The sequence below is a fragment of the Pangasianodon hypophthalmus genome, chromosome 17, assembly GCF_027358585.1.
Source record: "Pangasianodon hypophthalmus isolate fPanHyp1 chromosome 17, fPanHyp1.pri, whole genome shotgun sequence".
Taxonomy (NCBI): Eukaryota; Metazoa; Chordata; class Actinopteri; order Siluriformes; family Pangasiidae; genus Pangasianodon; species Pangasianodon hypophthalmus.
In genome coordinates this window covers 20,847,586-20,873,086 of record NC_069726.1, presented here as the reverse complement: position 1 = coordinate 20,873,086, position 25,501 = coordinate 20,847,586, and the positions used below count along the sequence as shown (strand labels likewise).

The 25,501-nt window shown below is 39.3% G+C and overlaps 2 protein-coding genes across 2 annotated transcripts; one reads left to right on the top strand and one right to left on the bottom strand.

Moving 5' to 3' along the window:
• Positions 1–703: 703 nt before the first annotated feature.
• gmcl1 (germ cell-less, spermatogenesis associated) lies at positions 704–13,397 on the bottom strand. The gene is made up of 15 exons (XM_026942866.3): positions 13,127–13,397; positions 9,706–9,892; positions 8,816–8,939; positions 7,826–7,922; positions 7,581–7,678; positions 6,470–6,582; positions 6,300–6,365; positions 6,135–6,219; positions 5,949–6,039; positions 4,675–4,815; positions 4,228–4,297; positions 3,645–3,720; positions 3,415–3,560; positions 2,254–2,341; positions 704–1,524 (listed from the first exon to the last, which is right to left on the bottom strand). The coding sequence occupies exons 2-15, from the start codon at positions 9,879–9,881 to the stop codon at positions 1,384–1,386; spliced, it is 1,512 nt and encodes a 503-aa protein (XP_026798667.1). The 5' UTR covers positions 9,882–9,892; positions 13,127–13,397; the 3' UTR covers positions 704–1,383.
• A 1,398-nt stretch (positions 13,398–14,795) lies between these two features.
• ggcx (gamma-glutamyl carboxylase) lies at positions 14,796–24,958 on the top strand. The gene is made up of 15 exons (XM_026942827.3): positions 14,796–14,950; positions 15,234–15,434; positions 15,904–16,062; positions 17,901–18,066; positions 18,447–18,525; positions 18,661–18,767; positions 19,516–19,679; positions 20,295–20,596; positions 20,786–20,917; positions 21,127–21,278; positions 21,644–21,813; positions 22,277–22,407; positions 22,656–22,803; positions 23,140–23,344; positions 24,301–24,958. The coding sequence occupies exons 1-15, from the start codon at positions 14,929–14,931 to the stop codon at positions 24,458–24,460; spliced, it is 2,298 nt and encodes a 765-aa protein (XP_026798628.3). The 5' UTR covers positions 14,796–14,928; the 3' UTR covers positions 24,461–24,958.
• Positions 24,959–25,501: the final 543 nt, after the last annotated feature.

Sequence of the window (25,501 nt, the reverse complement as noted above, 5' to 3'; positions counted from 1 at the left end):
TGGTGTTCATTAGGTGGAAAAACATTTTTGTTCCTATGTTTGCTCTAGAGTTTGGAGACTCACTAATGTGAAACTCAGAAAGTAAGCATTTCAAAACGATTCATAAATTGAGACAGATAAGACTAGCTATTCAATTAGGATAAAAGTAATGGCACCCAATAAAAGAGGACAGCAATAGTGTGTGTCTTTGGTAGCCGATGCACTGCGATGGCTGAGCTGCATTACTGGAAGATTTAGTGCACAATGCACTCCGTCATCGTTTCGACATTTTCAGCTCTCAGTGAGCATTGCCTTTTATGGAGTTTTGTGGGCGTGACTGAATGCAAATCTTCGGTGCCGTGAAATCGCTTTGTAATTTATGGCTGATTGGCATTTATCAGTGCACACGTGAATACGAAGACAATTAGCAAAACCTGATGGACTTGATTTTTTGTTTTTTTTTTTCTACGAAACATTTACGCACAACTTTACTAAAAGATTAATACACAAGGCACAATGATTTAGCTGTCCTCTAATCTGTACATCACCTGTAGGTTTGTTTTTGTGGATTTATGCACTTAACATTTTTCTTTTAGGGTTTGTACTTAACTGTTGATTTTTTGCTCATAAAAGAAAAAAAAAATCCAGTGTGGACAAACCTAAAAAAGTATTTTCTTGTATTAGGTTAATCTTTGAAAACAGAAAATCCAAACAGAGATGAGCAGCAGTTTTTCATCATTTTATTTTTTGCGATTAGGCTCTCGTCTGATCACACACCAGCCAGCGCTGATTAGATCCTTGTGCCTGAATGATCTTATTTTGGTCCATAATGCACACGTCATCTACATTTAACCAGGACACATTCATCATCATGTGTACATATTCACAATATAATATAATTACAGAATTATGGAAAATATGAAATGGCCAATTGTCCAGAAGTGATGTCTGTGTAACGTGGAGTAGAGCTGCACTGGAAGAAAAAAAAAAAGCATCCTGTAGAAAAAAAAGCACCAGCACCAGTTTTTTTTTTTCTTTAAACAGTACAAAAACACTGAATAAATAGGAATGCCTGGCAAAATCAGAGCCATATACAGTATGAACAAACACAAGAACACAACGGTTATCTTCATACAAAACTAATTTCAACAACGGAAGAAGTAAAATTAACATGCACTCACTGTGTCTGTGGTTTGTTTTGGGTTTAATTATACCAAAAGCATAAAAAAAATCCAAAATTCAGAAATAAATATAGAAGTAAAATAAAACAAATTAATACAATCAGTATACACTTTAAAAAAAGGTAAAAATAACGCAAGGTATAGAAAACTGATGGTAAAAAGTGAGTGAGTGGTACGAAGTGATGATGTCACAAGATCAGGATGGAGCTTATTGGCCGGAGGGTCACGACTTGCTGCGGGTGCTGCTTTCTGATTCGCCGGTGTCGACCCGGCGCTCGGGGGAGGGGGAAGTGTACAGGAAGTTACAGCAGACGTAGAGTGGGAAAGACAGGAGACGGCTGTCCAGGTTCATCACCACGTACTCCTACACACACACACACACACACACACACACACACACACAACACAGAGTTTCTGTTTAGTGTTTTAACTACTCTAACACACTTTAAAAGTCACTCAAGACTTTTTTAAACAGTGAATAATAAATTTCATTAAACAGAAATCCAGATTTTATGAATATGCAAATTAGAAATGCAACTTATGCTAAATTGGTGTTGCCTGGCTTACATTTGCATACTGAAACCTGATAATAATGTATGATGCAATAACACATGCTTGACACTGACACAGATTTTTCCGAGATTTTCAGCTCCTCCTATTTCTATTTTGTGTTCAAAATGCACCTTTCTGACCTACATAAGTGCTGTGTGTATTACCCATAATGCACTGTGGGTGTACAGCAGGTTGTACGCCACGAAATGGCTGCGAGCAGTTAACACAAAACATTTAAATGACTCTATCTGTAAAATCTGTGTACCTGGAGATCACGTCTTTAGCATCCACGTGTTCTCTGTCAGATTTCTACAAACAATACTTAGCCGATTAGCATGCTAATCAGGTTATTAGCCTGCTACCAAGAAGGATGCGAAATTTTCCTCTCTTCCAAGACTTTAGTGCAGTTTCGATGTACACCATCCACACGTTCTTGTTAGAAATAACTTAAATAAGAATGCTATCATATAGTAAAGTGTGAACATTACCCTAAAAGTGTGTGTGATCGTTTTAATGGCTGTGTGTGTGTTTGTGACAAAACCTGATCTTTCTCCAGAGTGAGCAGCTGGTAGCCTGTAGAGCGGCTGCAGATCAGTTTGCCACAGCTGTCGAACGACGCGAGCCGTAACCTGCCCAACAAAGGAGAGAGAGACAGAGAGAGACAGATAGAGAGAGAGAGAGAGAGAGAGCAAGCTTTAAATAAAATACAAAACCTAAACAATGCAGTACATGGCTAGAAATAAACAGTTACAGTGTCGTTTGTGTGAAGAACCACTCGTACAGAGCAGCCCAGCGCTTTAAACACCAATACTGCAAAGGACGTGAAACAATTATAAAGCTAGCCACAAGCAGCGATCAGAGGGGTCCAAGCACCCTTCACAATTAGGACTAAATTTATAATTATTGCTAAAGAACCTCCTGTTGATCAGTGGCAAGCAGTTTCAACTAGACTGCTCCAGCATAAGACACTAAACACATATAAAAAGAAAAAAAGTTAATGTGTTCACCATTTTAGGCAGGCAAACATCTCCTACACCCACTGTTAGATATATCACAGCTGATGTACAGTAGAAGATCATAATTTCATATATACTGAGTTTTCAAAGTCAGCAGAACATACCAGTAGTTTGAACAGGTATCCAATAACCTGCCAACCAAGTGTTTACGTTTATTTAATTAGAAAAATTTGAGTAGGTCCCCCTAGTGGCCAATTTTTGCAAGATTTCGTAAAACACAACAGCTATACAGATAAGAAACATACCATTTATGTTTCATGAAAATAGGCTAATGCTTTCCCTTTCAAATGCCTGTTGAAATCTGATTGGCTGATGGAGATTTTGATTGTTACAGTGCCCCCTACTGATGAAACATGCTCTGAACTTTTACGAGCCTCCTCAAAATTAGGTGCTGCTTTTTTGAGAATCCATAAAACCCTTGATGAATGTTTGACACCGAAGAACACAACAAAGTTGTCCAAGAGGAGAAGTTTATCAGGAGTGAAGCTGTCCACTTAACAGCATATTAACCATATGAAGGATGATCAGACGTTTGGATTATGGCAACGGTGGTTTATCTGCTAGTTGAGAAGCCTTCGCTCATAAATATTGGCACTCATCAGAATCAAAGGTATGTCAGTGAAAAGTGAAAAGCTACAATCAAGTCAAGTTTTGACCACAGTATGTTATTTTTAAAGGCAGCTCACCTGAAAGCAAGGTGTCGTCGTGGCTGTAGGCTGACCGCACCCCCGCACGGCTGACTGAGCGTATTCCTCTTGAACACAATGAAGCGGTTGGTGTAGGTGACCAGCAGATCGAACCCGTAATTAAAACCTGTCCATCTCCAGCAGTACTGAAGAAGAGATTCTCACATTACCTCACTTCAACTCTTAACATTGCTATAATATTACGACACAGTAACAACTAGTAGACTTACATCTCCATCTTTGTTTAGCTTTCGACCGCAGCGCATGCTGTTCTGTTCAAATTCCTCCTTATTGGCCTCTTGGGGTCTAACGCACGCGTAGGCACACAGACATAACACAAATTAGACGTTAAAATCTAAGCTAATAGATATCTGCCTTAATGTAAAGTATAAACATGGATGTGATTAGCCTGTAAGGAGCATTGGCTGAGAAACATGCATTTTGGTAGGTGAAGTTCTCTGTCCAATCTTTTTAAATGTTCTGTTTTTGACATCAACGTTTCTTGCTAATCAGACCGGTCTGTGAAACCTCACCCCTTTCTAGCTTAACGTCTCCTAGCCCTGTAGCTAGCCTCTGGTCCGATGAGCTTCCTTCAGCTAAATACTTTACATTAATGTATGTGATTTGCTACAGAAGCTCTTCTGGTTCATGTTTAGAAAATTAGTCACTGGACTAAATACTGGACTAAATACTGAAATACCTTGCTAGGTCCACAACTGGCCTGCGGTTTGCCAGTTGACAGCCCCTGCTGTCACTTGTGCTAGATTTTATAAACTTTGGCTGGTGTGTGATTTCGGGTCTGATCCCGCTCACCCGTTGTCATTGTCATGCTCTGTTCGAAGCATGGCGAACCACTGCTGCTTGTATATCCTGGACAACCAGTCTTAAAATAAGAGCAGAGAGAACAGAGGCAGGAGGTCATTTACAGCATCAAATAGTGAAAGAACAAAACTTTTACTGATGTTCAGACTAGTAAAGCAGGATCTGGCATGGAAAGGTTTCACTGAAGCTACAAAAATCTAATCCACTTGAACCTTGATGACCTGAAATCTTTTTACTGCTTTTCAAACAAGGATAAAGGAAACACCAGGTACTTAACATGTCATGGATGATCAACTAATTTCAGGTAAGTTGGATTTTTTTTGTCAACCTGTTCCTTTAAATGTGCAGTACTACAGGATTTTTAACTTAGGCAGCATCGTTTGTGCCTGAAGGTGAGATTATGGTGGAGTCGCTGTAATCCGCGTGCACGGATCTTACCGGGTGGAATGATGTTATCCCTCTCGAGGATGCGGGCCGAGGCCAGGTCGTTGATGATGTACTGCAGGCGGACATGTCTGAAGACGGGGGTAAAAGGTGAGCCCTGCTCCGTGCACAGAAATGGCTCCTCCTCTCCCAGCTCTGTAGGAGAACCCACATGCTCAGTCAGAAAAGGACTGGTGCACCCGTAGAGAAACAGACTCAAAAAGATATAAATAACAAAGTGAAATTTCTGCTCTCTTATTGGCTGTACAAAGATTAGCTTGTAAAGTGATGTGCAAAAGCTGAAAGCACATGAAATTTAATAGTACTTTTTAAATGGACAGTATACAGCATTATAATGAATGTAAGGTGCTGTATTGCACCTTTAAATCTTTGTGTGGTTATAACCAACTTCCTCCTTTATAAGATTTGATGAATACGAGCCCAGGACTGTAGCACGAGCTTCAGCTCATAAACAATACAGAGCTAAATTACAGCAACACTAACAGGAGGAAAATTAAACTACACCTGACCAGCAGGGGGTGCTAATGCACAGTTTTAAAATCAATACAAACATTTTAGAAAATAAAGCAGAGTTTGATCTAACTCGAAAGGGGGATGTCCGATCTCATGTCATGTTCGACCTCCACGTGTTTGAGCTACAATATGGGAAAAGACATGGACTCTTCCAGCAAAGCTCGTCTAGTCTGTGCACCAACAGCTCATGAACTAGCAACAAGCTATGCGTGTAACTTTAACGTTCATGATGTATTTACCTTTTCAACTCAGTAAACTGTTTGGTCAAGCTATAATCTCATTTAAAAGTAGAGAAGTGGGGAGTAATATACTGTTGACGGTGTGAGCAGCCATTATATGATGTCATATCCTGAAATTGGAGTTAAGAAATCCTTCCCAAATTTCCAAGGTGGAATTCCAAATTGGGGGTGTTTTCATAGTTTTTTTTTTTCTTCTCCTTAGACTACACACCCCTGTTAAAATCACAGGTCAGATCTTTTTCTACTTTTAATGTGATAAAGAAACTTGACATGATTTATGGCTAAATCTTTTACATCACCGCAATTTTAACAGAGGTGTGTAGAATTTTTATAACCACTGTAGGTCAGATACTCCGAATTACAGGCTTTAGTCGAATCCAGAGCAAAAATACCTGGTAAAATAATATGACTTATTGTCATGGCGTATTGTCTGGGAAATCCATTATGCATAAACACACAACCAGCAATCAAGTCCCTGGGACATAATGCGACCAACATGAGCGAATGCAAACAGACCACTTCTTCTTTTACAGAGCCACGTATCTGCATCGACCAGAAGCTGCTTAATGGGACCATCCCATGACGGATTGAGCTGCAGGAACATCCACTGTATGATCACAAAACAGAGAAAGGGCAATTAAATAATACGAATATGACTTGACAAGCTCATTTAATGGCTCGTTAAAGTCGGGAAAGACGAACCTTCTTCAGAGCAGTGTACACGTCCATCTCCACTTGCATGACAAAAAGATCTGATGACTGAATCAGCTGCTCGATGATTTCAACCCTTCATAAATGCAAAAAAGTTAAACATGCGGAATATTTAATCAAGGTTGCAATGTGTGAATTAAAGAGATGGACAGATACCCCAGCTCCTTCATGAGGTCCACATTTTGATGGGTCATCAGGTTATTGAGCAGCCACTCCAAACACCTAGAAAGCACATAAACACTCGGATTATAATGATATGTAGAAAAAAGAAAAAAGAAAAAAAAAAAAAAGAAGAAGTGACTCATAATGGAAAAAATGAAACTGACTTCTTTGTGACAGAGTCCAGGCCGTACATGTTAGCAGCGGCATAGAAGCCACACACCGTCTTCACACTAATGTTCTCCTTCATGGTTTCACCACACTGCTGGATTAGCCCATCCTGCACACACACACACACAAACACACAAACACACACACACACACACACACACCATAAAACAGAATCAGTTATGGAGATTATGAATGATGCCATGGCATGACTTGATTTGTGTTTAGATACGAACAATTACATAGTAAAAAAGCTAACAACCAGCTAATGATCTACACAGACAGTGGAATATTATTTTATAATTTTCCTGCTTGGAGGAAATATAAGAAAGGCAAGGAGACATCAAAAGGCTGTTCAAGGGCGCTTACACACCCATCAGACAATTTTCCGAGCCTGAATCAGAGTGAAATTTATACTTCTGGTTTGTTTACAATTTGTTTTGTTTTGGTGTCACATGGCACAGAATTAAACAAATGAAAATGCAAAAAAAAAAAAAAAAAAAAAACCATTGGCTGATGGGCATGTAGGGCTGAAAACGTACCATAAAACCCACTGATCAGAAATACAGAGATGGAAAACAGTAAACAAATCTTTGCCATGTGTGAGTAGAGATGATAAAAATCGCCCAAGCACAGAGAATACGGAACGATCACTAAATATATTCAAAAATATTTGGTGCATCACATCCAGGGTGTATTCTTTCTTTTTGTTCTGTCCAACTCTTCACATGGCATTTTCTCAGTTTGTACCTCATGGCTCAGTCTAAAAAAACCACACACACACAACACATGGCATGTCTGGCTCATGTCCTGCATTGAGTTGATTCAGAGTTGAATCACTTTCTCACTGCGCTATACTTCACTTGGAAGAGGATGAGTGTGTGTGAGTGTGAAAAGATGCAGAAACTTTGACAGACACACTCTGCACTACAGAGGAAACTCACTGTACAGTACAGTGTGGTTGAAAATCTGTTCTAATCAGAGACATCTCTGTTTGGCACCTATGCAAGAAGCGAAACTAAATTCAGTACGGATGCGTGAAATGAAGGTCATATTCATGTATTAAATGTATGAAAATCTTAGCTTCCTGGTGAAATAAAGCGCACTGACCAGCTGGAGCATGCAGGCAGCAGCCAGGATACTGACAACTCGGCTGGGTTTGATCAGAACGTCGTCCCTGTAGAGGGAGCCAAACACCACCTGAAGAGCTACACACACACACACACACACACACACACACACACACACACACACACACACACACAATCCAGCTTCCTGATTCAGCACTGACAGCACAGAGAGAAGACTGTGTAAATGTAAAACACACAGTGTCTTCCACTTTTACGCCGTCTCACCTTCTGTGTCGATATTCTGATCTGGGATCTCCAACTGGATGACCATCATGTTGGATTCCTTCCAGGAGCCACTGAACATGCTGGAGAAGTATCCCGACTGCACGGAGAACAAGACGGACGAGCGGGAGATAAAACACAGACACCAGGAACTTCATCATGGCAATTCAGAATATTAAAGACATGGAAAAGACATGCACCAATCTGACATTTTCGTATCATAATAGCTGAACATTTTAGCACAGTTTCCGATATTATAAATAACGACACGGGAGGATTATTTTGAATGTCGTCTGTGATTATTCCAAGTGACAGACTAACACAGTGGATAGATATCGAACCTAACACGAGCCAGACTTTTAATTTTCATTATATTAGTGGATTAAGTAAGGAATAAAACACTCGCAGGTGTGCTGTTATAGGAAAATAATCTGTGATAGAGTGGTGTGATGAAGCAGAGTTACTCTTACCACCCTGAAGTTGATTATTTTCCAATTACGGCACATCCCCAAGTGTTTTATTCTTTACTTATTTCACAATGATTTACCAACCATTAGAATTTTTTCATTTATTAATAAACGGCACATACTTTTTATCCATTTATAGTTACATTCAAGGTAAAAACAAGCTAATTCCTGTTATCATGTTCGTTATTACAGCTTAAAACAGCCCATCTTCATCTCTGTAGTGATAGGTACAAAGCGCTGACACTGGAGACTCCTTACATAAATGGTAAATAAATGTCTCCTCACAGAGATTACACATTTGTTTTTTTTTTTTTTGTTTTTTTTTTACAAATCTCTGTGTAAACTGTTACTACAGAAACAATAACGAATTAGAACAAGTGCATTAATATAAAACTGTGATTTGAAGCTGCACTACTGCCAGAGCTGCTGTTCTAGAAAATTAATCAACACCTACTGACCAATCAGAATCAAGAATTCAACAGCGCTGTTGTCATATTAGTAAGAGAGGGTGAAGAGTGCGCTCTACCTGACACAGGTAAACTTTGTGCAGGTTCCACTCCTGGCCGAGCGCACAGATCCGGATGTCGCTGTTCTCCCCGTTCAGGAACAGCGTCTGATAAATGTACTTAGACGTGCTTTTCAGCTTTTTCCTGTTATAGCAAAGAGAAAGCAAGATGAAAAGTAACTCATGCCAAAGATTATATCAGTTATTAATTCATTTACACATTGTTACATGAAACCATGTCATTTTACATCACTTTAATCCAGGAGCGTATTTTTATACACTGATGGAAGGCAGAAAGTCTCGACATGCTCGTAACACCAAGGATAGACAACAATACTGACTGGCATCTAAATGACTAAACATGACACACACAGTCAGGGGCAAAAGTTTGCACTCCCCACTGGGTTTTTCAATTTAATAATTATTTATTTGCCTCTATTTTACAATTCTTATACATAAGTTAAAAAAAACTGAAATGAAATGGAGTTATATGTTACAACACGTGTTAGGAATAACATCCAAGAGTGGCAAATATTACAATTAGAATTGTGCTCTGGGATTAATAAATTGATCCATCCATCCATCCATCCATCCTTCCTTCCTTCCTGGATTGTTTTTATTAATAGATCACTAGTAACACTGTAATATACACCATTTTATTATTTTTTTGATAATGAATGTAAAACCTGTGAAACCCAATGCAGTAAAAGTGTTTAAGGGCGTGCAAACTTTTGCACTTAATTGTACAGAAAGACTTTATTTCAGCATGTTTGCTAGCGCGGCTTTTGCTGATTTCATTTACATAATGATGAAGGTATAATGTTGACACTGTACCTGTTTCTCTGTTCATACTAGGACTACTTATAACGTGTGTGTGTGTGTGTGTGTGTGTGTGTGTGTGTGTGTGAGACCTGCACGGTGTGTCCAGCAGACTGTCCTCTTCCTCTGGCTCACTGTCACATTCGCAGTGTGAGCTTCGTTTCCTCTTCTTGCACTCACAGGCGTGTGTGCTTCCTGCACAGCGAGGTTGCGGCGTCTCGCTGAGGCGGTGGGGAGCGGCTTGAAAACGACTCCCGAGCGACCCCATCCTTCTCCGACCTGCCGAAAACACACACCGCCAAAACACCTGTGAGTGTATATGAGTGTACTGCACACCAATTTATCACACAAGAGCACTTCTGAGATTACAGCTACAACATCTGAACTCATTTTGACCTGATTTCCTTCCTCTATAAGCTTTAGGGTCAATGAGCTCCTGTGATGTGAGCTTTCAGGAAGAACTCTGTTCAGTATTCAACAGTGTGAACTTCCTATACAGATATCTAACACTTTATCAACATTATCAATGCCACAACACTGACACAACATCTGGAGTTCATGAACATTTTAAAGACAATTGTTGAAAATTTTATATCCATGTCTGTGACAGATGTGACATTTTCTGCATCACAGCTGTGACGTTTTCCCTGTTATGGAAGAGGCCTTTTTTCCCCATTACAGATGTGATGTTTACTGTGCTATTCTACTGTGCATTCTTTCTATTATAGATGTGACATTTATTTTGTCGGGGAAACGTGAGCTTTTCCTTGTCGGGGAAACGTGAGCTTTTCCTTGTTACAGATGTGAGGTTTTCCTTGTTAGGGAAACGTGAGCTTTTCCTTGTTAGGGAAACGTGAGCTTTTCCTTGTTAGGGAAACGTGAGCTTTTCCTTGTTAGGGAAACGTGAGCTTTTCCTTGTTAGGGAAACGTGAGCTTTTCCCTTTACAGATGCGAGGTTTTCCTTGTTATGGAAGCAGCTTCTTTTTCCATTACGGATTTGACATGTATTCCGTCATGGATGTGACATTTCCCCTTTTGCATTGGTGATGTTTTCTCTCTTTATGGATGTAACGTGTGTGAAACAATCCTTCAGACACCACAGAGATCAGCAATGCTGCATTAATGGCTAACTGCTGTAGGAGATGAAGAATTTAATAAAGAATAAAATATGCTACAGCACAACTCCAGCCTCAGTTCAGAAAACATACAGTAAATTATTTTATATTCAATAAAATAATCTGTGAACTGCTCTACAGAAACAGTGCCACGTGATCGGTTGCAAAACTGTTGCATTCCCATCATATCTGCTGGATTAATTACACCATTTCCTTATCAGTTCAGTCAGAGCAGTTAATACTGACTCAGGTGTGTAATATAAGTGAGTTCTGTTTAAAATGAGTTCTGTGTAGCTCTCCATGAGCAGCTATTTAAAACCTCCTGCACACAACAAGGGTAAATGTTGTTCATGTTAGGACTCGTTCTCTAAAGATGACCGACGGTTTCACTATGAGGTTGTTGGCTGCTTGGTAACAAGACTGAGATTAAGATTAGGAAGTCAGGTTCAAGGAAACGCAGGCCGTCTGAGAGCTACAAGCAGATATATAACAAATGACTGTAGTGACTGTAAATGAAGAACATGTACATCAGTGTTGCTGCAATGCTGTCCTGTAAAGGAAAAAATCACAAATACATCAATTTATTAAAGCATTTGTACTTTAAAAAAAAAAAACAACACACATGACCAAAGTCAAAGTAAATATTAACATAATGACATGCGTAGTGTTAACTTTGCTGGAATGAGTGATTTTTTTTCAGCTTGAAAGCATGTACACGTATAATTACTGCACTCCTAGTTCACACAATCATTAAATATATGGCTTATTAAAATAAACAGCATAACAAAGAGTTAAATCTACACACAGTTTTGCATATGTAGTTTCTGACTCGCACAAATTTCCTTTATAACCATATAAGCCACACTAAGTGGAGCGATAACACATTAAACCACAATTGTATTTTTTAAAACAAATTTCTCTCTCTCTCTATGTATACATAACTCAGCCATAACATTAAAAATCTGCCTAATATTGTGTAAGTCTCGCTTGTGCTGCCAAATCGGCTCTGAGCCGTCAGCGCATGGGCTCCTCAAGACCTCTGAAGGTGTGCTGTGGTATCTGGCACCAAGACGTTATGAATGGATGCACTTGGTCTAAAACAATGTTTAGGTAGGTGGTATGTGTCAAAGTAACATCCACATGAATGCCAAGACCCAAAGATTTCCAGCAGAACATTGCCCAGAGCATCACACTGCCTCTGCCGGCTTGCCTTCTTCCCATAGTGCATCCTGGTGCCATCTCTTCCCAGGTCAGCGATGCACATACACCCGGCCGTCCACATGATGTAAAAGAAAATGTGATTGATTACAGCAGGCCACCTTCTTCCATTGCTCCATGGTCCAGTCCTGATGCTCACGTGCCCACTGTAGGTGCTTTTGGTGGTGTACAGGGGTCAGCATGGGCACTCTGACCGGTCTGTGGCTATGCAGACCCATACGCAGCAAACTGCGATGCACTGTGTGTTTTGATACCTTTCTATCACAGCCAGCGTTAACTTTTTCAGCAGTTTGTGCTACAGTAGCTTTTCTGTGGAATCGGACCGGACAGGCTAACCTTCACTCCCCATGCGCATCAGTAACCCTTGGGCGCCCATGACCCTGTCGCCGGTTCACCAGTTGTCCCTCCTTGGACCACTTTTGTTAGGTACTAACCACTGCATACCAGGAACACCCCGCTAGACCTGCTGTTTTGGAGATGATCAGAACCAGTCTTCTAGGCAGCGCAGTTTTGTCAAAGTCACTCAGATCTTTACGCTTGCCCATTTTTCCTGCTTCCAGCACATCAACTTCGAGAACTTCTTCGATTTTTTCTATATTCCAACCCAAAAATCTCAGTTTCAAAGGCTAATATTGGATTTACATTTGATTTTATACTGAAAATTTACTTGGTTAAACAAAAAAGAAATGACTTTCCAACAGATTTTCTGTAAAAGCCTTTCACAGTGAAATAAACGTATTAATTCGACCATCGACAGTAAAAAGGCTAAATTTTGGTTTGATTTTAATAAATATGCAAATTTTATTTATTTTACATTTTAACACATTTTAATATGCATAAACACGTTTAATTAGATGAAGGCTGATTTGCAGTCATTTTTCCATGGAAAAAACACTTGCAAGGATATCGGCAATTAATTTCTGAACTGTAATATTTATTTATTATTTTTTAATTACCCTATTCACATGTAGTAACTTGTTTCCTTTTTTAAAAATACTTTTTTTCCCCAGATATTTGTTTACAGCTCATATAAAGTAATGAGGTGAACTGTTACTCTTGTGTCACCCAACAACAGCACTGGAAATGTAAATAACACACATCCCACAACATTTTTGTAATGAAGTGATGTGAATATGAATATGAATATGATATGAAGTGTAAGATGAAGGCTCATTCTCACCTGGAAATCCACTGGAGGAAGAAACACTGCGATGCTAATCAGGCTGCACTTTCCTCTCACACTCCAAAACACACAGCTACACCCGTCACTCAGACTTCTTTACAACTAAATTAAACATTTATCCATTCTGTAACAGTCTAACTTCTAATCACTGAGCTACACTGTTGTCTACATGTCTGGAAAACCTAAAGGTCGCTAATATTGAACAAAAGCAAACACCAACAAACACAACACTTTCTCTGTTGTTTTTATTGAAATGTGTTTAGCTTTGTGCTGCCACCTACCGGCCTGGAGAATGAACTACACCACCTATTATTTTAATAAATATGCTTTAAACAGTGTAGTTGTATAGTTTACATGAGTTTGCTTGAACTGTTGCTTTTTATCACCCTGTCACAGTATTTCTTTTTTTTGTTTTAATAAATCTTATTACTGTACTAATACTTTAACATTTAAATCTATCTATCTATCTATCTATCTATCTATCTATCTATCTATCTATCTATATGAATCAGAATCACCTTTATTGCCAAGTACCATGGGTTTACATGTACAAGGAATTTGTCTTGGTGTACTGGTGCTTAGTAATAACAGTAAAATACAAGAAATAATATTAATAAGGTAAACATTGTAAGGTAAGATAAGAAGGTAAAAGAGACTAACTTGACTCTCTATATCATATGACTGATCCCTGTCAATCATAACAATGTGTTATTTACTTATTTATTATTGCACTGATGATTTACAAGAAAGATCACTTTAGCTATAGTGTGCTTTATTTTCAAGAATCGAGGAATGATTCTGAGGAATCAACTCTGGGAATCGACTCCATATCGATTCCAACTCACTGAATCGCATTCACAAAAGACTTCAAAGTATATGGAACCAAACAGCACTACGCTATTTTCTCCCATTTTAATATGCAGTTAAAGTGTGTGAAAATGAAAAAGAAATGTTATAAAAGAAGTGTGCAAAATGTTTATATCGATTTCTTTTTTGTTTTAACATGAATACGTTGAAAAAAAAACGGAAAACTGTCAACGGTCAGTTGTACGGTACAATGGGCGTGGCTTTTCACCTGTCACCAGCCAATGAATTTCTACAACGCTGTCAAATTCCTTCCGGCTCTCTGGAAAACAACCTACCGGCGTTCCTACTGTGCGTTTTTTCCCCACCCGTATTCACGGACAGCCCCGCCTCTTGCTCTGTGATTGGTTAGCTCAGCCCATGACTGACCCCTGGGTTGGACAATTGAGAAGTCTTTTTTACGTTTCCATAGCAACAAAGAGAACACGACAGAACATTTACCAACATAATGAAGGTAAACTGAATAAAACGTGTTTAAAAACCAAACGTATTATTTAAAAAAATTCTTAATTTTTTTTTTTTATTATTTTACTTTATTCAAAATTCAAAGTTAATTTTTCAAACCAAAAATTCATTTATGGGCATTTATCTGGTCTGAATTTACTGTGTCCACTTTATTTGTTGTTTGGAATAACTGAGGTGTCTAAAAAATTATTTCTGACGTTTGTAAGAAAGCAAATTGTGTGAACATTGTATTGAACATATTCATGCGAGGACCTTTCCAATATGGCGGAGGCCGCGACGTATCTTTTCAGCTAGCGACAGTAGCGCTAGCCTGTTGGAATGAACGAAGGCGGGATTTGTCACAATACGGGTAGGAAGAAAATAAAGGGAGTTCAGGTAGTAATGCTGCCGTTTGACACGTAGGCCATCGGTTTACGTGTCCAAAGCATAGCCACGCGCCGTGATTTCAACATCCGGTGCACGCGGGCACAATGGCAGCAGGCACGAGCGCAGGTAAACAACTGCAGCGCACCTGGGAATTATAAAATTAACATTGCACATATGCACTGAATACTGTTATTTTATTAGCTAGCTCCTCTTTAATAACTTAATGACTAGCACATTAAATGATTTATTATGATCTTCTACATAATTTCCTGTTGATGTATTTGTGTGTGTTATTGAAAGAGTTGTTTATACACAGAGGATAAACCTGATATCATCTTACAGGATAATGTTCAGGGTAATTAAATAAGATATTCTTTTATCTTTCCCACTGATTTGCCTACAATCACAGGTGCTCCACCTACTAAGCAGCCCAAAGAGTCAGGTGGAGGAAATGGAGGAGGCCGAGCAGCCACAGACCCACAGGTCAGGAGCCGAATGCAGCGTCTCTTTGGCTTTGAGAAGGAGGATCTGTCCTCATGGCACCGCTTCGTCTGCCTCCTGAATCGCCCCACTGACCCGGCATCGCTCGGCATCTTCCGCTGCCTCTTTGGTGAGCCGGTGTTCCCATGATTTTAGACCTGATTGAGGTCTTTCACACTCAGGAAGCAGGAAGGACGTAATCTGATTCAAGTCCCCAATAAATCCACACATTTGCTTGAGTGTTGTGAAGTTTCTAGAAGGTTCTCCACATGGTCAGTTTGTCCAGTGGTTCTGTGTGGGGTCTGTGAAGCACAGCCAAGAGGTCTGACTGGTCATTTGAATGAAATGGGTTTAATCCAGACATCAAAGGAACACCCTGAAACACATCAGATATATTTATACTGAAATGTGCCGCAGACTCAAATAAACTAAATACAGCTTTGAGCAAACGTTCTGAGGTTTCCTTTGGGATTCCTCATTTCCCAAAGGAAACATCTTGGTTTAGCGCATCATGATTTGGTTCGAGGTTCCTTCTAGCTACTTCTTCCTCTCACAGGTGTGTAGTTGTGCTAATGAACACACTGCTGTGTTGTTTGCAGGTATGCTGATGGCCATGGACATCACGCAGGAACGTGGCCTCAGTCACCTGGACTATAAATACCTGGACGGGGCTCCTGTGTGCCGCTTCCCTCTCTTCAACTTCCTGGAGCCTCTGCCTATGGACTGGATGTACCTTGTCTATCTGGTGATGTTCCTCGGTCAGTGAGTTTATTTCTGCTCTTCCGTTTCAGTCCTGAAGGCCACAGCGCTGACAGTTTAACCCATTTTAACTCATGAGTTCTGTGTTGATCATTAACTCACAGCTATTAGCTAATGATCTCATTACTTCACCTTAATATCTGATATCATGTAGCGAATTCTGATGATGCCACAGCCATCCGTGGCCGGGAGCCCGGAGACAAACAACAAAAAAAAAGATTTAATTGATCTTCATTGTTTATTTATGGAGTATTGCTTGGAGTATTTTCAGATCAGATTTTTCACCAGCAGATTTATAAGTTCAGAAAGTCTAAACCAGTCCAATCCAAACACTGGAAAGGCCAAGCTTGTGTAGAGAGGAGAGAAGAAGAAGAAGAGAAGGGATGGGGAATAGATAAAAAGGAAAGAGGCCTACAGCAGGGTGAACCAGGGAGTGTTCTCACCTCTGACCTTAGTGTGTTCTGTCACTTCACTATGGAATTAGACATACGACATATGACATGCCCAGAGACAGTCCCAGGGATAAATCTGTACTATCAATGAGTTAGAGAGTATATACGATATGTAAATCACATTTATTATAAAGTTAGATAGTCAGAGATAAACATGAAACATTAGCAAAGGGTCATAGAGTTAAAGGCAAATACTCCTTCACTGGTTTTAATTACACTATGTAATACTTTAGCAACATTAGCTACCTAAATGCTGCACTAGGTTAATGTTAGCCAGATAAATGATTAGCTTGGCTAACCTAAACATTAGCCCTCTTATAAATAGCTAGATAGTGGATATGATACATGATGTTATATTGCTAGCAATCTAGCTGCCATTAGGCAAACTATTTTATTGAATGAATGATGTTTACCAACTACATATATTTATATAAAGCTCTAATTAATGTGGAATTTAATGGTTAATAGTCTTGACCAACTGAAATAATTACAATTAGACTTATGTGATAAGGATCTCGTGTCGTCATATTGGCCATTGTTCTAGTAAGATATAGCACTTAAAGAAATTGTTTTAAGCATTTGATTCATGATAGTTGTTTACCGAGGTGTCCTCTCAGCGAGAGCCTCTAAAGTGCAACAAGTTCGATAGCAATGTAGCTACCATGAGACACACTAATTTAAATTTAGTTCTGTGTTTAAAACTATTAAGTAAAACCTATAACAAGCTAGCTTACTTCAGGAAAATGATCTAATCATGTAGGATAAGTAAAATAAGTAGCTAAGTTCACTAGCTAACATGAGGTAAACGAATTTAAATTTAGTTCTGTGTTTAAAACTATTATATAAAATCTCTAGCAAGCTAGTTTACCTCAGGAAAATTATTTAATCATGTAGGCTAGGTAAATATGTAGCTAGGTTTGCTAGCTAACATGAGGCAAACTAATTTAAATTTAGTTCTCTGTTTAAAACTGTTAATTAAATCCTCTAACAAGCTAGCTTACTTCAGGAAAATGATTTAATCATGTAGGCTAAATAAAGGTAAAATGTGTAACTAGCTAACATGAGGCAAAGTAATTTAGATTTTGTTCTGTGTTAGTTCAGTATTTAACCAATACTATTAGGTAAATCCTTTAGCTAGCTAAGTTTGCTAGCTAACAATAGACTAATTATTATATTGTAACTTAAAGAAATAGCTAAGCTTTATAACAATCTAGCTAATATTAGGCAATGTTATTGTGTTATCAGTAAAATAACTAGTATTTTATGCAAGGTGCTATATGGGAGAAAAAGCTAAGTGGCAATGTCATATGATCAAGTGTGCAAATGGCTGATCAAATGAAATGTAACCACCAGAGTGTGTGTGTGTGTGTGTGTGTGTTACACAGGCGCTGTTGGTATCATGCTTGGTTGTTTTTACCGCCTCTCCTGCCTCATGTTCATCTCCACCTACTGGTACGTTTTCTTCCTGGACAAAACGGCCTGGAACAATCACTCCTACCTCTACGGGCTCATCGGCTTCCAGTTCACGCTGATGGATGCCAACAGATACTGGTGAGATGATGGACGTAGATAGAAATCTGTAACAGATTGTAATATTTTCTAATGTCTCCTCTGTCTCTCCTCCACTGATTGAAAGGAATCTCATTCCTATTCCTAGTAAAGTCATGTTACAAAAGCACATTGTGTGTGCTACGCAGGTTCATAGAAGGCACATTGTTTAAAGAGTCACTTAACATTATTTATTAAAAGGTTATATTTTGTGAGGAAAAAATATGCAGGATTGTCTCACTCTCACCTGCAAACTTCTTAATCCTTCCTGTGCCACTAGCTGCTGTTCCAGGTAATAATGCATTCTAGCTCTGAGTGAATTCTAGCGTTGTTGAATTTCTGAGAAGGAAATCTCATTCATGGGCTTTTGTGCTGGTCTGCAGGTCAATCGATGGACTCCGTAACCCTAGGAAGAGGAACGCCCATGTGCCGTTGTGGAATTACACTCTGCTCAGAATGCAGGTTTGTGTTTCAGTAGATTAAGTTTTATCAATGCCACTCCTCATTACACTGACATGACATGTATCATGTGATTTTGTAATGCGGCATTTTTATCTTCTAACATGATACATAAAAATTTTTTCATTTGCTTGACAGATCTTCATAGTCTACTTCATCGCTGGGGTGAAGAAGCTGGATGCTGATTGGGTGGAGGGTTACTCCATGAAATATCTGGCTCATCATTGGCTGTTTGACCCTTTCAGGTGAGTCAGATAACATTCCGGCCTTTTTGTAAAGCTCAGAATAAGACTAATAATTTGAAGTACCACTGAATATGTGACAAAGATCTATGCCCTGCTTCATTACTCGTCAACTTCCACTTAAAACTTGGAACACATTAGTGACACATTAGCTGGGGAGGGAAGAATGGGAAGCAGGTTTAAAAATAGGAATGTGCTTTCCCTTGCACTGGAAAAAATGGCTGAAAAAAATGTCTGGCACTTTTTTCAGATACCAAAATGAAATTGCATCAAATCACAATGAGTTCTGGGCACGTTCTGCTCCAAAATTGTATATTTATGTGGACTTGCTCACACACCCATCTAAGTGGTCAGTTTAATAAACTTGACTCAGTCAAATGCAGTGAACCCTAAGATGGCGTTCCCACTAAGGGGAAATGGCGAGGACATGTTAAAAATGGTACTGAGGTGGGTCAGCAGTGTACAGTAAAGTAAAACGAGAAGAGAAGTAAGAAGAGAAATATAGTGAATGTTTCGTGTCTGTTTGCGTCTTTACTTTTGTACATCTTTTTCATATGCATTTGTGATGAGGGAAAAATTCTGTACCTTTCATTTTTTGTTAAATGTTAAACTGATACTTTAATATGTTTAAGATGTTTCGTTGCAGTTGTAGGGATTTTGCTTGTTCTCTTCTGTTCAAGCCCACTATGAGCTGATCAGCTGATTTCATCCATAACAGCATTAAAATATGAATCGCTCTTTGTTTTATTAGGGTGATCCTGCCTGTGGAGTTGGTCAGTCTGATGGTGGTCCATGGTGGCGGTCTCATCCTGGATCTCACGGCTGGTTATCTGCTGTTTTTCGACGCCACCCGTCCGTACGCCATGTTCTTCGTCACCTACTTTCACAGCATGAACTCGCAACTCTTCGAGATCGGTAGGAGGCTCAACACAGTGGGTCACATTCATATAGATTCGTATATACAAGAGTTGCTGCTGTTTAAGTTGCAGCACCTGTTAGAGGGGAAAGACATATTTTAGTGTGGAAAATAAAAGTGATGGCTTTTAATCATCAGAAAATAGCTACTTGATCTATAGAGCACTTTTCACAGCGGACAGCAGTAATGTGCAATTCAGTATCATGTACAATTTATCATTTAATCATGAGTTTAATCAGGTCTGTTAAAACAGATGGCCAACAGTTTAATGCAGTTCTAAGATTAATATGATCCATTTTACTTCTTTATATAATTATATTAAAAGATATGATGTTCGGCTTGCTTGAGAGAAATAAACATATCAGAAATGATCAGTGTTTCTGGATCTGAAGCAAAAGCGGTGATGTTAGTGACATCCAGTTCCCTCCATGTCTCATTTCAACTCTACACACACATCTACGTACACGTGGGACAGGATTTATACAATATATATTAATATAAAGCTTATAATTGAGAAAAGTAGAGTATATTGAGTATTTTCAATACATCTAAAGTAGCCATAAGCCTAATTCTTCTGATGATGCTCACATAATTTTTTTTTTTAACCCATGCAGGAATGTTTTCCTACACTATGCTGGCCACGAGTCCCCTGTTCTGCTACGCTGACTGGCCCAGGCGCTTCTTCAGCCACTTCCCAGAGTTCCTTTGGCCCGTCCTGCCCATGGTGACTCCGCCTCCTCAACCGAGCGCCTCATGTCTGTATCCCAGTCTGTCAAGCAGCTCAACTGAGCGAACAGACACGCAGACAGTCCCTAAACCCACCAAACAGCGCCTCAGACACAAGATGGCCGCCATCTTCACCATTGTGTACATCGCGGAGCAGTTTTTCATGCCATATTCCCATTTCATTACAAAAGTAATTTCTTTCTGTCTTAATGATGTGTACTGTCTGCTTTTTTATTTTTTGTTATACACTGAGCAAAGGACATTTAGACTGCATAGAGTCATGTCTGTGCTCACTTGCGTTTTATTCGCAATCTAATAAACCGTAACACATCAGATGTTATTTCAAATGCTGGTGTATTTACCTCTGGCTTCTCTACAGGGCTACAATAACTGGACTAACGGGCTGTACGGCTACTCGTGGGACATGATGGTCCATTCTCGTTCCCACCAGCATGTTAAAATCACCTACAAAGATGGAGTAACAGGAGAAATCGGCTACCTCAACCCGGGGGTAATTTTCCCACTATTCGCTCCATTAGTGAAACACATGGATTCATGGATAATGTGTACAAGCTGAAACAAATGTTGCATTTGTTTTTGATAAATTAATTACTAATACTAGATTCAGACTTTAGGACCGCACCGTACATAACAACACACCTGCTGACTGTCCACTTCCTTCCAGACCACGCTGTAACAGTGTAATTTGGTACACTGCAGGTTTTCACACAGAGTCGGAGATGGAAGGATCACGGAGACATGCTGAAGCAGTACGCCACCTGCCTGAGCCGCACTCTGCCCCGCTACAACATCAGCGACCCCCAGATTTACTTCGACATCTGGGTGTCCATTAACGACCGCTTCCAACAGAGGTAAGGATATAAGGATTAAAAGAGGTAATTTTTATAGCTATATCTTACTCGCTGTGCGCTACAGGTGAAACCATGGCAACTAGGAGTAAACTAAAGATAGGACCACAAACCAGCCACTACTGTAGAGTGATCTGAGTGCTGTCGGTGTGAACGCAGCATAAGGCATAACGCAAATGTTGGGGGGGGGAAAAAAGATAAGACGACAAAGCAGTCTGAAAAACAAAGGGCAACCAGATAAATTTGACACAGATACACATACTCTGAGATTTTGACCAAATACGTGACTGGCTTCAGAAATATGACCCAAACTCAGCAGAAGATTAATAATAGAGGATTGTGTTGTATTTTTTCTGCTCTGACTGTAGGATATTTGACCCCCGTGTTGATATCGTGAAAGCAGACTGGTCTCCGTTTCGTACCAACCCGTGGCTCATGCCCCTGCTGGTCGATTTGTCCCCGTGGAGGAAGAAGTTTGAGGAGATTGAGGGGACACTGGACAACCAGACTGAGGTGGTCTTTATAGCTGACTTCCCAGGTACGCACTAGTCTCCATACTCCATAAGTTGCTCAGGAGTATGATATGCAACCTTTTAGAGGAATATATATATATATATATATATATATATATATATATATATATATATATATATATATATATATATATATATATATATATGTCTCTGTGTTGTATGAGTCACATGAAAGGTATGAGGTGTCTTACCATGCGAGGCTACTGTAACTACTGTAAATGCTGTAAAAGTAGCAGGCCGATCATAAATACACTAACAAATGATTCGGTTACAATAAGGCTAGTGCTGAAATGCTAACGTACAGTATATAAGCCTATGGAAATTTAGGCTATTTACTAAACAGTATTTCAGTGTTTTTTTTTTTTTTTTTTTAACCTGATAACGCACCTTCCTGCTATTTGCATCAGGGTGCTGGAGCACTGTGCTCATTGCCATTGACCTTTGACCTTTTTGGCATTACGTTGGCAGGCCTCCATCTAGAGAACTACGTGAGCGAGGATCTGGGGAACACCAGTGTTCAGGTCCTGCAGGGCAACGTGAAGGTGGAGATAGTGGACGAGAAGAAGAACTACACACTCACTCCAGGAGAAAAGATGCAGGTAAAAGCAGTGGACACAGACACACACACACACACACACACACACAAACACACACACAATATAATCAGACCCTGAAAGCTGTAGATGTCTAACTAGAACAGTGAGAACACCCCTTCTGTCTTATTCACAGTAACAGCATCCAGTAACGTAAAGAAAATATGACACAGAATATCTGCATATACTTTACCAGCTTTAGCTGAGGCTAATTATCGTCTGATAGATGTGTAACCTTATCTCTGTGTACGTAGCTTCCTGCTGGAGCATATCACAAAGTGTACACTGTGACCGATATCCCGTCCTGCTACATGTACATCTACGTGAACACCACAGAGGCGGCGCTGCAGAAGAACTTCACCAAGCTTTTGGAGCTTCAGGAGAAAGTCCGCAACGGGACAGGTCAGTGCTCGCAGCTCCAGTGAGAACTAAAGGAAGGACACCAAACATTTATTAATATGGCATTTCGTAGCATTGTGCAGAATGTGGCCCTTCCTTTAGGAGACTTTATTAGTGAATTAATTTGGATCGTAGTGTAGTGCATTAGGGAAATGACTAGACATATGAACTGATAATGAAAATAAGACCTACAGTGATTATTCATTGAATTATGATAAATAATGTAGATTTAGCATGGATCTTAGCTCTTCAAATAATTTTATTGAAATGCTTACAGTGATTCCTAAAAAAACAATGTAAAAAATGTCTGTTTTATGCACAATTCAAACCGTCTTTTAGAGACAGAGCCTCTGCCCCCAGAGCTGCAGCCGCTTATAACCGGTCTCGATGACGAGGGGTCAGAGATCAACGCCACAGACCCGCTGGTACGGCTCTTCCTCAAGCGCCAGAAACGCATGCAGGATGCGAAAAAGCGACGAGAGGCGCCCATGCTTGAAAGGTTCAACCGATTCACCACGAAAAAATACTACATGATCCGACGAGGGTAAGATTGTTTAGATAAACTTGTATTTTCATTACCTAAAAACATTCAGTCTGTTTTTATCCTTACCCAAAAACAGATTTATTTAATAAAAGTTTGCCCTAAACCTATAAATAAATAAGTTATCACAGAGCAAAAGAGAAACAGCCAATCAACAGATTCTCAATATGGAGGCTCAGAACCCATGGCAGTTCAGTTAGCAGTTGATGCTAACAGTGTAATTTCAGTCTTACTGATTCTTTTCATAATAATTTACCAACATGTCTGAGGAAAACATTGATATTCCTGATAATTGTCTCATATCCACTGTCACTGTGCCTTTACATTGTCCAAATAGAGACTTAACAACTGTGTGCTAACTACTGAATTGTTATTATTAGCTATCTTATGCTTGGCATCCATGTTCCCTAGTTGCCTAGCAACGGTGTTTACGCTACTTTAAATACTTGAATTATTTAATACGTGAATCTTTTTTTTTTTTTTTTTTCAAAGAATAATTAGTTGTATATTTATCTGACTTCATAAAAGATCTAGTCTAGTCTTTGACGTCGAGGTGGTAACACATTACACTGCCCCGTCGTTATTTATTTTCCTATAACAGCATTTATAGGAAAACTTACTTGTATAAATAACCTGGAATGTATGCAGAACATGATAAGAAACAGCAGATTAAGCTGTAGCCTAAGCAAAAGTGTATTAAGTCACTGAGAAAAACCGTTTGGAAAACAAGCTTCTGGTCCAGAAGACTTGTTTGTGTTTGGATGTGCCTATGGTCAGTCGTTTTATAGACACTCTATAGGCCACAGGAGATCCAGGCGGCGGAGCTTCATGAGCATGAGCAGAAATCATTCAAATGTCGAACCTACCCAACCATTAGAAACCTAATCATGGGGAAAAAAGACTAATCTTATCTACTGTACCTTTAAAAGAGATACAAAATGATGCTTTGTCTCATGTAGGTTTCTAATGACGGCCATTGCGATGAGAAACCTGGTCTTCGGTTTGCCTCCTCTGGAGCAGCTCAGGAGGGAAGTGGACTACGCCAACATGAAGGCACCCGAGCCAGACATCAACCAAATCGAGCAGCTCAAAAACGAGATGGGACACGGGGAGCTGTGATACGATGCACTGCAGCTACCAAAGGTGTTAGAAGATCCAAACATTTGGGAACATTCCAGATGAGTCTGTGCAAAGGCTTACGGTTATAATATTGTGTTCAAATTTCGTTAGCAGAACACAAATCCAATCTGGAGTTTGTTTAATTCCTGCATTGCTCTTTCAGAAAATGAAATCAGGTACAATGTTACTGAATTTGAAGTTAAGGACATCTTAACATTAAATTATCCCCCCCCCCCCCCCCCAACACTAACTGTTACACACTATGCAAACTAAACCATGTATTATGTCGGGATAGATGTATAAATCTTATTGTGCTGCTGTATTTTTATCCTTCAATAAGCTTCCATGTGGTTTAGCTGGTTTGTTTACACGAGAAATCCCCTTGAAGCAGTTAATGTGAGTGTGTGTCAGATGATGGAATAGTGTGAAAAGAAGCATTGGTGAACAAATTTTTAATATACAAGATAATTTTTTTTTTAATAAAAACAATGAAGCATAGTGTTCATCGTTCTTTAATGGGTGTGAATAATCGGATATATGATACCTGGCAACATGCAACACACAATCAGTTAATTTTTGGCTCTATACCTGGCTTTCGTTCATGAGGACGCTGTGTTCACTCTCAAAAAAGGTTCCTCAATGGTTCTTTGAATTTTTAACAGTACTAGGTTTAAAAAGAATGCACACTTGGAGCCTGATAGCGAAACCTCCACTGCAGGACTAACTGCATTTGTTTTTTTGTTTTTTTTTATTTCTTAGAAAAATATTCAGATACATTTTAGATAGAGGCTGATGCACATTAGTGTTATTTCTATCCTATATTTATTAGAAGAGCTGGACAGGCCACGCCCACAAGCAATAAACCTGAAAATTACATCGGATGTGTCCTTTAGTTAAGGAGATTAAGGCAATCCCATAATCCCCGCTTTATATAAAAGTGAGATGGTTTTGTAATGACATGAGAAATATGTTTACAATGTGATGTGAATCATTTTTACGGTACTTTTTACATGATCTTTTTAATTTTACAACAAAAAACAG